This window comes from Melanotaenia boesemani, chromosome 10 (genome assembly GCF_017639745.1).
Source record: "Melanotaenia boesemani isolate fMelBoe1 chromosome 10, fMelBoe1.pri, whole genome shotgun sequence".
In the NCBI taxonomy this organism is placed as follows: Eukaryota; Metazoa; Chordata; class Actinopteri; order Atheriniformes; family Melanotaeniidae; genus Melanotaenia; species Melanotaenia boesemani.
The window spans coordinates 17,356,179-17,371,208 of NC_055691.1; the positions used below are offsets into that span (position 1 = coordinate 17,356,179).

The 15,030-nt window shown below is 35.5% G+C and overlaps 1 protein-coding gene across 5 annotated transcripts; it reads left to right on the forward strand.

Annotated features, from left to right (window-relative positions):
- Nucleotides 1-333: 333 nt before the first annotated feature.
- On the forward strand, nt 334-14,029 carry alkbh3 (alkB homolog 3, alpha-ketoglutarate dependent dioxygenase). 5 transcript variants are annotated; one of them, XM_041998089.1, is made up of 11 exons: nt 334-433; nt 1,065-1,200; nt 1,353-1,471; nt 1,566-1,600; nt 1,754-1,801; nt 3,541-3,644; nt 5,155-5,243; nt 5,508-5,717; nt 6,268-6,366; nt 10,960-11,100; nt 13,308-14,029. In XM_041998089.1, exons 2-10 carry the CDS (start codon nt 1,125-1,127, stop codon nt 11,083-11,085), a joined length of 906 nt encoding a protein of 301 aa, XP_041854023.1. In that variant the 5' UTR covers nt 334-433; nt 1,065-1,124; the 3' UTR covers nt 11,086-11,100; nt 13,308-14,029. The 5 variants fall into 5 exon arrangements, with proteins under 5 accessions (XP_041854023.1, XP_041854021.1, XP_041854024.1 ...); XM_041998087.1 differs by lacking the exon at nt 13,308-14,029 and having other exon boundaries at nt 10,960-12,266; XM_041998090.1 differs by lacking the exon at nt 13,308-14,029 and having other exon boundaries at nt 1,356-1,471; nt 10,960-12,265.
- Nucleotides 14,030-15,030: the final 1,001 nt, after the last annotated feature.

Below are 15,030 nucleotides of genomic sequence, written 5' to 3' on the forward strand. Positions count from 1 at the left end.
GTATTTTAATTCAGGTCAGTATGGAGCTGGTTGTGTTTCATCATTGTGTGCTAGCAAACTAATAAGCAAGCAATGTAAATAAACATAAGTGCAATTTTTGCACCCTGGGATGTAATCTTAGGAATAAAGTGACATGAAATGAAAATATTTACATAACACAGATTAACATTAAAGTTAAGCTTGGAAATAAATACTTATAATTTGCTTGTGAAGAAAACAGACTGTAAATAAACTTTATTTATTTATTTTATTTTATTTTTAAATACAGTTCAAGGTTTATAAATGGGAATAAAGGTGAGGTGGAACTATTTTAAATTCTGTGTTGTGGTAGGACTTGTTTTTCTGTAACGCACTAGCCATGGCTGCCAGTTAACTGGCTGTCAAGATTATGTAAAGTTGCCTTCTTTCTATGAGGTCTTTAGTGACCATTTAGGTGAGTTATTGAAAATTTGGGTTAAAGCTAAACACCCTTATAGATTTGATAAATTCGTACGTTAAAAAAAGTAATTAGTAAAAAGTAAGTGTTCATAGTTTTAAGTAGGTTTGCGGCTTCTGTTTGTCTTACTTTTAGGCTACTTAACAGACAGATGCATCAGTTAGACTTGGTAGTTGGTTACTTAAAATCTCCTTTAACTTGACGCTTCCGATATTATCTAGTTGATGGTTTTTAGAATTAGTAAAGGTTGCGTCGTGTTGTCTTTTAATGTAGAAATTAAAGCATTTGTAACGAACATACTGCAAACCCAGCAAAGAAGTTAACCTAACGATTCATTAGACACACAAGCTAAGTCAAAGTACTTGCGATAAAATAAAATAACGGCGGGGGGGGGGGTATGTCCTTAATGTGACATACCCAGTCACATTAAGGAAAAATACTACATGTACAAATATTGGTACATTTCTCATTTGGGATGTCAATATTTTCACTGGCCCTCTTTTCCTCCACAGTACTGGGAAAAAAAATCCTATATTCTCAAAGGAAGCCACAGACTATATAAAAAAGAAAATATTTATTAAGCGAGATGGAGCACAACTCATGTAGTGATTTTTTTCTGTTAATGCAGAATTTCTTTTCATGTGGATGAACCACTTCCACTTGTTTCTGAAACCCCAGAACTGATGTGATGTCAGATAAGCGACAGCGTGCGCGAGTCCAGGGCTCCTGGGCCAAACAAATGCCAAAACAGTCAAATCCTACAGGTAATTTAAGGTGTAGTTTATATTGTGAAATATGCAACTCCTCATCCATGTTTTTCAGTAAACCAGAAAACGATTTTGATGTTTACTCATTCACTGTCTGGATGCAAATGAAATGGTTTTGTTTTAATCTGTTGTTTGTTTGTTTGTGTAAGCAGGTAGGTCTATGGTCCCAAACAATAATCAGTCTAAAGATGCTAACACAGTCTCCGGTTCTTGGGGATTTGGCAACCAGAAAACATCTAAAAGTTTTGAGTTTCACCAGCCCACCAAGGTAAACTATGCAATGTTTAATTATACTGATATGTGATTTTAAAGCCATATATTAATGCTGTTAATTCACATTATTTGTATTTTATTTATTGCAGCAAGCTAGAGATGTTCCACCAGAGAAGGCGATAGAGTAAGTTATACATTAATAACTTCACTGTTTGTCTCAAGAAAAACAATTTATTTATTTATTTTAATATGATCCTTTCTAACCTAACCAAATTAGTCTAACCTGGTTTTATAGTACACACATGTTAACAAAACTGAATAATTTTGCTCTTGGCAGAAAGATGGGTGATTATGAAATCAGCCATGGACCATCAGGAGTATCCCAGTGAGTACAGTTTTATTACAAGTTTAACTTTCTCCCTTGAAAGTATAGATGGTAAGATACATCTAATGAAAAACATATAATGAATTGTATTTATATTAGCACTACAGTAGCATTGCTCCTTAATATCATGTTTTGTGAAGATGAAACAAATTTGTACATAAGTTTTAAGTCCAGTAGATGGCAGCGATTACACAAGCAACAGGAGCTCCCCTGAATACCGAAGTATTTTACAGCTCAGTTTTCTAATAGTCAAGTTTTTAATAATCATCAAATGTGTCATGATTTGTGTGCTTCTACAACACTCTGCTATGCAAAGATTGTTTACTTGCATTAATTGCATTTAAATAGGGATTGAGTCTACCTAAATGCTTTTAGCACTGTGTATGTTGTCTGATGTTCTGTTTGTCCTTTTAATGAGGCTGCTCTGAAAATTCTATGCAAATCCGCAAATTTCTTTTTCTTTTTTTGTTTTTTTTATTCTTTTTTTTTACTCATTTACTCAAATGCAATAGAAATTCAGTGATACCAAGTGCAATAGCAGCCTCAGTAAAGAGAAGTCTTTTTGTCCCTACTTTTTATGTGTCAATCTTCCTTAAAGTCAGTTTGACACAAGGACAAGAGAACAAGGGACTGTAATTCTTGCACAGGAACAGATTGTTCTTTTGGAGTCTCTTGGGGCCGTGCCATGTTGGAGTAAGCAGCACAGCTTAGTTTTGTAAAATTGCATTACAAAAAAACCACACAAGATTTCTGGAACAATGTCCTTAGGATAGATAAGTCCAAAGCGGAGATGTTTGGTTAAAGCGCATGTCACATTTAGTAAAACTAAAAGTAGCATATAGTATAATCCATACCAGTTGTGAAGCATGGTGGTGGACGGGTGATGATTTGGGCTTGTTTTGAAGCCACAGAGCATGGACATCTTGCAGTCCTTGAGTTGACCATAAGCTCCTCTGTAAACCAAAGTATTTTACAGTATTTTTTACAGCAAGACTGTCTGTCAGCAAAAACTTGGCCCAAATCAGGTCATGAAACTGAACGATGATCCAACACAACAGAATGGCTACCAAAAAAAAAATCTTTTGAACTGGCTCAGTCAAATATCAGACTTCACCCTGACTGAAATTCTATGAAGGGACTTTAAGAGAGCTGTTCATAAACAAATACTGCAAACCAAATCTAACCAAATCTGGCCAAAATTCCTCCATTGATATGCAAAAGACTTATAATAATAATGAAAAAAAAAATAATAATAATAATAGTAATAAACAATTATTAAAATAATTTTTGTAAAAGATTCTTATGTGAACTATTAAACAAAAGGGTGTGCTTAGCTTTTTTTTTTTCTTTTTTTTACTCTCCTACCCTTTGGTTTAGTCTTTGTTCATAGTTCATAGAACATTGATGGTGTAGTCATGTGCTGTTGTTAATTTAAGGTTGTATTTACCTAATTTGAGGAGTAATTAAGGGCCAGGTGTGTGTGTGTTTTTTTTTTCTCTCTCAATATCTTGATATGTAAAAACGACACAATGTTAGTGTGTTTTTTTTTTTTTACTGACTGTGTATATTTACAACAACAATTTATTGTTTGCAACATTGTGATTGGATAAAGCCTGGTTAAAAATTAAGGATGAATCTTGAAAACATCCATCTTGTTTCTCAGTGAAACTAAGCACTGTGTTTTTTTGTATGTTTTTTTTTCTTCTTCTTCTTCTTTCTTTTTTTTCCAATGCATCCAGACTACGTTTGCGCCCTGGGTTTATTCCCCAAGAAGAGGCTGACTGGATGTTTAGTAAGCTGCTAGCCGAACTCCCCTGGTCCCAGAAGACAAACTACAGACAGGGTGGGTACCACCTACTTAACAATAAGCAGTGTGTAGAGGGTGAAGTGTGAGCTTGTGGCTTATAAACCAGAGGCCAAATAGTTCCCCTATTACAGCTAGTTGTTCTTTTGTCCATGTTTTATGTTGTTTCATTAGATTGTCACAGTGGATTTCCTATTCACTTCATATTCCAGAGGTTATGATTCCACATATTAGAAATAAGTCTGTTAATGGTTTTACATTTAATGTATTGGTCATTGTTTTGTGTACAAGTTAGTGCACTCTACCTTGAGAAAATTTCCAAGTGCTACATAGGCTTCATTGATTGCATTGTGGTAATATGTACGTTGGCTTTACTTGGCAAAACAGCTGGTACTGTCAGTTGGAAGAAAAAAGACTTGCACATTGTATTCGGACTGTGTACAATGAGCATGTTAAGCTGAAGCCACACTTTGTCTCAGGCATCGCCTTTTCTCTCAGCTGGCTCTCATCCATCTTGTGTGCTTTTCTGTGATAGCTCCATAGCAGACAAACAGCGTGATCCAGACGAGCGCTGCAATTTCTAAACACTGCCCACAGAGACATGTTATGTAATCCTTTATTCATCATTCTCCAGTTTGTCAACAAAGTCACCTGACATTTGGGTGAAGGAAGAGCAGAAGATGTGGAAAACACACTTCAACTAAGTCCCCTTTTCACATAATTTATCTGGTCCTGCTTTAAAACAGTCTTTTAATACACTGACTCAGTTTTTCCAAGCATTTGGTCTCAGGTTTCTAAAGGCAACATTTTTTTTCTTTGACAACATGTTTTTTTATGGAAAGAGCTTTTGACAGTTGATAAATGACTGCATATTTCTAAATATTAGCTCCCTGAATAATTCAGGCCCATTATAACTGATGGCTGGTCAAGTTGTTTGCTTTGGTTTCACTGTGTTCCTGCACCAGAGGACCAACCAAAATAAACTAATGGCTGAGAATTGGTTCTTGGAAAAGAGCCGATTGTTGCCACAGAAAGAGATGCACCCAAACCCACAGAGGCAAACACACACAGAGAAATTAGATTTAGATGTTTACGTTACTTTCTGCTCGAAATAGACTCTGCTGATAGAAGATGATTATTGGATCTGTGTGTTCACACTGGACAAGTAAACATTAAGAATACATTTTCTCAGTTTTCAGCCCTGAAATGATTATCATCCAGTAAACGATGCAGCTTAGAGATTGATCCTTGTTTTTATTCCCACTTGAAGCCGTCTAAAGCTGCTGTTCTCTGATAGATTTACTGGGAATAAAATGAAGAACAACACTTTCCTCAATAAAATTTTATTGTGGGAATTTAAGACTGGGATATCCAAAAACATCATTTTAGTCTTTGTATCCAAACTCAGGTGTGATGTCACAGATTCTTGTTTCTTTGTTTTGTACTTGATTTGATAAGTGTCATGCACAACATAGCATAAGCATAGTCGTTCTAATTAAAAACTAGAGCTTTTTTTTATTTTAACTGTGTGGGTTTTTTTGGGGGCTAGGTGAGGAATATGAAGAGCCCAGGCTGACCTGCTGGTACGGGGAGTTGCCATATACGTATGCTCGCTCTACTATGCCTGCCAAGGCAGAGGTCAGATAACTGCTTTATGACTCAAAGGAACATACTGTCACACAGCATCTTTTTCACTTTAATGCTGCTGTATCTTTCTTTTATCCTTGTTGTGGTACTCCCCCCCCCCCCCATCTTTTTTTTTTATATCTGTATATTTTGTTTTGCATAGTTTTAAATTTATTGTGTCATCTTTCACTGTGACCTTTTTTTTTTATTCAGTTATGTCTATTCCCCTACTATGACTTTGTAAATTCTCCTTTTTCTTATTTTGCTTCTTGATAGTGGCATCCGTTGCTTGTGACTCTTCGTAAGGCAGTGGAGCAGATGAGTGGATGTAGCTTCAACTCCCTGCTGTGTAATTTGTATCGTGATGGGCATGACAGCATCGGTTGGCACAGCGACGATGAGGCCTCCTTGGGTGACAAACCTAGCATTGCCTCCCTCAGTTTGGGTGACACCAGAATCTTCAGCCTCCGCAAGCAGCCTCTACCAGTGAGATGATGATTTACTTTACTCATAAAAAACCTTTCATGTTTATTCTTAAACTGGAGCTATATCATATTTTAAATATACTCTACATAAGCATTGATGCAGTATGTATATTATGCCACACAGCACTAAATATCTTATTATTGTCTAAGATTTCTAGACGCTCTTCAAATAAATCCTTCGAAACTAGCATATAGGAAATCTCATAATGTGTTTAACACGCAATGTGTTTCTGACCCTATGTTGTTTCTGTTGGGCTGTAGAAAGAGTTGGCTCACAGTCCGGGAAATTTCCTTTTACTTCCATCTGTACATGCCATATAACAAATGCGAAGCTGCTGTGCAAATCTTAATACGAATAAAAAAAATAAAGGCTTGAGCAACAGATTGTGTTTGGTATTTAAGGAGCACTGTATAATTATTGTCAAGTTCTTCTTCTCTTTTGGGTAGAATCTTCTTTACTTTATATGAAATGTATTCGTGTTTTATTGTGATTTTGTCAAAGGATTGGCTTTTCTTACTCTAATTTGAAATTTTTTTTTTCTTAATTCTAGGAGGACAATGGTGACTACACTTACGTGGAGCGGATTCGTGTGCCTCTGAGTCATGGGACTCTTCTGCTGATGGAAGGTGCTACGCAGGATGATTGGCAGGTAGGTTTCACCAGTCCAATGCAATGCAAACAGCAAAGAAAGCAGATATTCTGCATCAAGATGAGCAGTAGGCAGTATCAGTTATAGGGATTTTGTTTTTTGTTGTTTGGCTGTTCTTTCTTTTGGTTTTGTTTTTTCTGTGTGTTTAGTAAATGGCTATGTAGCCTAAAATTGAAAGTGGTTACTCTAAAGTTTGTTCTTGTTGACCAGTATTATTTGTAACTAAAACGAATTTGTTTTATTTTTTACAAAATTTACTGAACTATAACGAATTTCCTGCAAGCTGTTTGGCACTGGCATTGGCAAGTTTTTCATGGATGCAGCCCACCTTCTCAACTCAACATCAACATCCCACAAATACCTTTTCCATACAGATGGGGCACCATTTAAAAGGAAAATAAACTGTTTTGCCAAAAGTGTAAGGTTTCTCTCCCATTAGAATTGTTACAACAAAGAAATAATAGAGTAACCATAAATATCCTTACTTACTGTCCTAAGTTTATGTTCCTATAATATGAAGATAATCATTCTGTTAGTAGCACAGTTTATCGTTTGCAAATATCAAATCAAATCAAACTCTATTTATAAAGAGAATACTCTCTATTCTATACAAACATGAACACCAGTCCCTAATTTTTGTTTCTTAACTGAAAGTAGGTGTAAAAATAATTAAAAATATTTGATGCTGCTGTGAGGAAATGATATCTTGGGGATCCATCCACACCAGGAGGCAGCCCACCCATGGCCACAGAAGGTGCCATCATAGGAACCATCCAGATGAGGGCAGGCCGGAGTCCACACCACAGCCATAGGGCTGCAGAGCAGGACTTTCAGCCACCCAGACAAGGACAATCACCATGGCAGCCACACAGATTCCCATGAGGAAAGCAGTGGAGTTAAAAATGTTAAAACAAGATCAAATATACCTAAAAACAATAAGAACAGATAAAAACAATATCCAAACCCACACCGAAGTGGAGAAAAGAAAAAAAATCTAAGGCCTCAAAAGAAATAGCAGGTGAGCGTGGAGGAAATTAAAATAAAATAAAAAAGCACAAATAAATAATTAAAAATTCAGTTCAGTTCCACAGGCGAGGGCTGTAATAGTGGAACGAGGTCTCAGCCATAGGTTTTAGTTCGGACCTTAGGAACAACTAAAAGACCAATACCAGAGGATCTCAGGGTCTGCAAGACTAAGAGAATCTTGAAATCTATCCTGAAATCTACTTGGAACCAATGCAGCGATTTTAAAACTGGTGTAATGTGTTCTTGCTTTCTGGTTCTCGTCAGAACACATCCTTCTGAGTTCCAGTGTAATTGTAGGTTAGAAATACTCTTTTTGGAAAGACCAGAGTGCAGGGCATTATAATAATCTAATCTACTAGAAATAAAAGCATGCATCAGCATCTCCGTGCTGGCAGGAGAGAGGAATGGCCGAACTCTGCCGATGTTTTTAAGATGACAAAATCTTTGTGACATTTCTAATGTGTGGAATAAATTCCAGCTCAGAGTCTAAAAGGACATCAAGATATCTCACACACTGAAAAGGTATAAACTTTTGTAACTTTGGTAAAATGATCTTTCTTCTCTTCAGGACTGATAGGTAAAACTTCAACTTTGTCCTCGTTGAGTTGTAGCAAATTCTCTGCCATTCATGCCTTTTAATCTAAAATACAGTTTAAAAGGGCGTTAACTGGCTCCAGGTCGTCAGGAGACACAGCAATGTAAACCTGTGTATCATCAGCATAGCTGTGAAAATCAATGATGTGCCTCCTGATGACATTCCCAAGAGGCAACTTGTACAGATAATTGGGCCTAAAAATGAACCTTGGGGAATTCCACATTTGATTTCATGGATTCTTGATGAGCAAATACCCTTACTTGAGAAAATTCATCAATCTGTGTGATAGGCGTAATACCATTTAAGAACAGTACCTGAGAGGCCCACCAGAAATTCTGTCTGTGCTTTAAAATCTGGTGATCTACTGTATCAAATTTGGCACTAAAATCCAGAAATCTGTGAGAGTCCAAGTTACACCTGAGGTTGTCAGCATTCTTTAAAAGGGCTGTCTCGGTACTGTGGTTTGTCTTAAAATGAGGCTGAAATTGTTCTAAAAAAATATTGTGTTTGTATAAAAACTTGTGTAATTATATAAAAACAGCCTTTTCTATCATTTTACTTAAAAAGGTTAAGTTGAATACAGGTTGGTGGCTATCAAGAATGTTTGGATCTAAATTACTCTTCTTCAGAAGGGGCCTCATTTCAGATTGTTTTTATTGTCTGAAATGAGAAAAAAAATGTGTTCTTGCCTGTTTTACCGTTTTTATTGTAGGTTTTGAGTTGTTTCTTGAAAATCTCTAAATGAATAATTCATTTTGATTTCCTCCATTTCCTCTCTGCTCACCTACAATTTCTTTTGAGGCCTTTGATTTTTTTTTTCTTTTCTCCACTTTGGTGTGGGTTTGGATTTAGTCATTTTAAGTGGAGCTGCTGCATCAGTGGCTGATTTCAGTTTGCTGTTAAAATGATCTACAATAAAGTCACACGAAGCAGGTAAAATCTGAGCAGGAGTTTGGTTTAAAATGTGCATAAATTTCGCTGCCACCTCAGGAGTAATATATCGCTTCCTCACAATTCTCACCGGGGCCTCCTGCTAGATAAAACTGGTGATATTAAAAACATAATAGTGGTCAGACACAGCCAGGCCAACAACATAGGACACACCAATGGACAGGCCATAGGTTATGACCAGATCCATGGTGTTCCTCTGTTGTGAGTAGACAGTGTGATGTGTTGTTTAAAACCCAGACAGTGTATGTCAATTAAAAGGTCATATCATTCTTGTATAACACATAAAGAAGATGGGTTGCTAAAATCAAAAACATGATGTTCAAATGAAGAGTATTTATTTTAAAAAAATTTTTTTTTTTTTTTTTTTTTTTTTTTTTTGCTGAAATTGAGCTGAGCTTCAATCAATGCAGTCCCACCTTTCAGGCCTTTTAGTTTTATGTACTAGAACATTCAAAGTGGTCATCTTCACATAACAGTTCCTCATCTAACTTTGCACTTTTATAGTAAATAGGCATGAACTTAGAACTTCATCTTGCATGTGTGATATGGGAACATTTGAAAACACCTTCTGTCAAGAAATGAGTATGAATGAAGCATCCTTAAGAGAAGAGCTTTAGCTTAGAGAATGTCATTTATTTTACAATCAAAGACAGCAACTCGGTTTATATAACATGAGAGGCTTTGTGTGAGTTTGATTAAAATATATGGCTCACACTTGGCAGTAAAAGTATCTCATATTGCAACTATTTCAGTTTATTCCTAAAAAATCTCTTTTGTTAAAAGAATAGATAAAAGCTTTACTTTGAGGATATTGAGGATAGTTCCAATTTTGCATGGCATATCATTTTTAACAAATCCTGTGTGCAAGAGATAAACACTAATATTCATAAATGTCCATCTGAACCAAAAAAGATGGTCTTTAAAGGATTAAACATCTCTGACACAAAGTACTAATGATCCACAAGTAGAGACACAAGCGATGAGCACCAGTTACTGTGTTGATGTATATACAAATCCTTAAATAGGTCATTACTCCTTTACACCAAAAAACACCACAGTATGATTTACCAGAGCTGTCATCCTTCTTTGAGTCCACCATTTACTAAAACATTGCATCTGTAGAATAATGGCTTAAAGGGCAGAGGAATAAAGAGACAAAAACAGAGTGAAAGAAGTTTGATGTGAAAAGGAAAACAGGATAAGGTCACAGGTGTTTTATGGCGACACTACCCCGAGTATCTCGGCAAACGTTTCATTGCTTTCTCCAGAGAAAGAAGATCATTAGAGCCATTAATCTTCCCTCTGTTATTGGATTCAAAGCCAGCCCAACAAAACCACTTGGCTCAGAAAGGAGAGGCTTTTTAGGAGAGAGCACAAAATGTTTAACTAAATCTAACAATCGTGATCATTAAAGTAGTTCAGGTGTTTGAGAATGGATTCACAACTTTTTCTGTCTTTTCTGGGATCCTTCTTTAGGAACTAACAGACCTTTTAAGATTTAGGTGAAGGAGGACAGCATGTGTGTGTATGTAAGAGTGTGTGTGTGTCTGTGTTTAGATAAACAAATAAAAGAAGTTATTCTTCTATGGAAAAAGGTCCAGACATAAATGAGCCAAACTTGACTGAGGAAAAAAAACAAAAAGAAAAAACTTTGTCTTGTACAAAACAAATTATGTAAGGATGAATTAAACCGACTCTTATCTCATATGCCAGATGGTTAGAAAACAAACACTGTTTTTTATATGCTGTCACATTTACTTAATGGTTCTGTACCAGCAAAGCAAAAATCAGATTTAAAATGGAAAAAAATGTTTTACTGTTTTTTTTGTGCTTGCTAATTTACTTATCATGTAAAATTGTCCATTTTATCGATATATTAAATTGTATTAGAGATTAAATTTAATAAGAAAGTTACTACTTTTTTATCATGAACTACTACTTTGTAATCATTTGCCAAGACTCTAAGCCTGTACTATAAAAAAAAACAAAACAACATGACCCTCTTTCTCTACCCTCACCAGCATCAAGTGGCTAAAGAGTACCACGACAGGGGCCCACGGATCAACTTGACCTTCAGAACAATCCACCCAGAGCCGCAGGGCTACAGGCCAGGCACCAAGATGCGATTCACAACCAAACAACCATAGATTCCCCTCAGTCAGGTAATAGAGAGTCCGGAGGGCTACAGTGGTTCAGTCATGAGAAACATGCTGAGTTGTGGTCAGGGGAAGCTAATCCATGTTGTATTTTTGTAGGGAAACAAAAGTTATTATTACATTTTACTTGAAAGCAGTTTCCGCTGTTTAAAAGAAATCCAACAATCACTTGATTTAGTTACAGTCTGTTGTATGAAGAACAGGTCATACTGTGGACTTTTATTGTAGATTTTATTTATCAGCACAGACAGCAGATTATATCACATAATTGGAGAAAACTCTTAAAGTGGTCTGTATCCATCTAACAACTCTTGATTCACATTGATTTGTGGTGCTTAGTCCAGAGGCAGTAACAGGAGATTTTTTTCCCCCTCCACATCTGGCTCACCTTCCAGCACTGGAAACAGTCAAAACACCTCAGTCCACTGTTTTAGTTTCCTTCTGGTGTGTGCAGGGAGCCTCCGCCGCTAAAATATAGATACAACAGATGTATATCAATAAAATAGATCAACATGCATGTCCTTGTTCTAAGAATAACCTGAAGCAAACCTGCATTGGTTTGTTTGATTTGTTTATGGTAAACTTTAATTTCAACAACCAACATATTAGGTTGGACATTTTGTGTAAGAAGTGAATGTATGTATATTTTGTTTCTTCATGAAAGCCAGTTACGGCCAGACAGTACACGATGTCCACACACTGTCAAAAACGTTAATGATCTTCAGTCTTGTTCAACACAGAGAGCTTTTTGGAAAGAACATAGCTGCTATTAAAAACAAGACAGAAGGTTAAGTGGCCACTTGGGTGATTTGCAAAAACCTGAAAACCTGTCCTTTAAAGACAAAGACCTTTTGGTAGCAAAAAGCAAACCCCTTACTCAAAATCACTGAAACAGAGCAGTGTTTCCTTTCCAGACGATGCTACTTGAGCACTCAAGTAATTTAGAACTGTGTTTTGCCATTTTAATTTCTGAAATTACTCTTGTTTTTGTTTCATCTGTCTGAAAAGCCTGAATGTCTAGTTGGTAGATCTCAAACACATGACAGGCCAAAAGCTGTTTCAAAACTGACACCAGTTTTAAAACATGCTCTATTATTGTTATTACTACTTCTATTATTATAATTATTATTTATTTATTTTTCAATTTTTTGTGGATTAAAAAAATGGAAAGCCTTGTGAGTGAAAAGTTGTCATTTGTGTCATTTATTATCCTCATTGCAACATGTTTAATGTATACATCAAAAGACTCGATTTACTTGTTTTTGGGTTTTTTTTTTCTTTTTTTCTATATTGTCAATCAATCAATCAATCAATCTTTCTTTATTTTGGTTAGGTATACACAATCAAATGTTACCATATCAATTACATACCATTCAAGAACCAAAAAAGAACTAGGCTGAATCTCATAACTTATGTACGCCTATCCTAGTATCTTCCCCCAATGAATTAAATGTTAATCAGCGATGGCCCTGCAACATACTACATATAAACTTAAATTTTTTCTTTAAATAAACACAGTTTGTAGTCATCCACAAATCATTTTTGTCACACAATCATCATGTAATCATTGATTATTTTCATTTTTAAGCTCTTTTTAAACAAAATCAGAGAGTTAGACAATTTCAGCTCAGGACTGTTCCATAACTTGACCCCCAAAAAATGAGACACATTTTTTTTCTTTCTATTATAAAATCCTTAGGATGTAATTAGTGGATTGCATCTAAAATATTCCCTTTTGGACCTGTTTTAGTCTGCCTGCATAATGACATCTAGATATAATGATACGTTTCTTATAATCTTTTGTGTTTACTGCAAATATCTGCAGTCAGGTGTGTAAACCGTGGCATGCAGCTGTAAAGCCATTCATTGTTCTATTAAGTAGTTTGAGACTCGGGATTTTAATAACCTGGAATAAAGATGAAAATATTAAAAACATAGCAAAAAAAAAAAAAAAAAAGCAGTAAGTGAAACTTTTAGGAGCCGTTAGCAAAGCTTTAAACTCTACAATAAAAAGTGTCTCATGTGTTTAGAGATTAAAATCTACTCGCCTTGTGTTGAAAAGAATTATGATAGACTCGTTCACTTTGCTGCTCTATGTGCAAACAGGAATATTTACCATTTCCAAATGCAAAGTGTTTATTCTTAGAGGCAAGAAATACACCTGTGCCTCGTCTGCTCCTACAACTGATTCTGTTCTTTCCTCTCGTAAGTAGGCAGCCTCTCAGCTTGGTCCAGGACAAATCAGCAATCCAAAAACTGTGTCTACATGTGGCCCATATGACCTCCAACCTGTGTGAGCGATATTTAAGTCTTAAATGATACATGAGGAATTTAAAACATCCTTTTTTGGAAGTGTTATTCCTGAAGGAATCAAAATTCAGTGTTTGGGTGAAACAGGTCTGAATATGACGGAATGTAATACGAAGTTTCTGCTGTAAATCTGAGTGAACTGTTGGCAAAATACAGTGAACAGAAAACATTTTGGCTTCATAACCTAATCTCTGAGAAATGATGAAGCCTTTGTTGTGATCACACTAAAAAGATGTGATAAAGTTGGTGAATGGAAAGTTGTTAATCCCTTTACTTAAAAAGAAGAAGTTTGGACACTGTAAAATGTGTTTAAATGCAAAATAAGTTTATTTGAAAAATCATTTAACTTTATATTTAGAATATTTTCAATTATCATAAGTTAATCCAACTAAGCTTATTCTTTTTTTTTAATAAAGGAAATCCACTGGACGTGGAATGATGTCATTTTCATCATGATTCAGTAGTTATCATATTTTTATTTGACACTGCACCGTTTCAGTAACAGGTCTGAATTGCATGCCAACTAGTTTAGTTTGGTACTTTTACAGCAATACGAAGCCATTCTGTTTTCAAATGTACAGAATACAGTTTAGCAATATTTAGCCAAAAATAATTTAATAAAAATGTAATAGTGTTGGGATGTTTACTGGTGTATGTGTTTTGTTTTGTTTTTTTTTTTTACATTTTTCTCTTAAGATTTAATAAAAAAAAATTATTAATACAACCTGGTATAATTTATTTTTTACAAAGGAATATTAAAACATTAAAATTACCATCCAGCAGGGATCAGTGATCCATTGTAAAAGATGTTACTGGGTGATTCCTGCTGATACATTATATGTTAGTAAAATTAGACATTAGGTCACCAGTTATGTAACTTCACCTTGTTGGTAGAGATCCAGTCATACCATTCAAGCTCTATATACTTTACAAATAGCTATTTTTGTACTATGAATTTCTCCCTCTAAGAGCTCACCAAAGCAAATCGACCCCTTAAACAAATTTATAGTGAGATGTGATGTAACTGCTTAGAATTTGAGAAGATTGATCAGATTTTGAAGCTTCATTTAGCAGTTTTATAGTACTTACTCTGAGTGGAAAACTGGCAAGAACTAACTGTCCTGCAGTTCCAATATTGTCGGTACCAACATCAGTCAATCCCAAGTTTGCACTAAAAAGAACCAAGAATGGGTAAAATCAAATAGACACAAGACTAAACATCATTCCATGGTTATGTAATCAGGTTTTCTCTCTTGTACAGTGTGGACTGTATGTGTATACAATCAGTCAGCTGAACGGATGACAGTGGTAATGTTTTCATCTTTTCAAGTGTACAGTTAAATTTAATCTCACTGTTTTGGTCAGTAAAGGAAGATATGGTTTTGGTTTTTTGTTGTTGTCTTTTTCTTTTAAAAAGCTGCTTTATTTTTACACTAATTCTACATTTTTCAGACCTCTCATCTCTGAAGATGTTCGAGACACTCCCCAAGTCTGATGGTCACTTCCCCAGGTGGTCTGGCACCACTGTTGCCGTCTCTTCTCACATATTTTCAACTTCCACTTTTATCCCTCGGTACTTTTTGGAGCTTCAACAGGGACAGAGCAAGAGATAAAACAAGAGTCAAG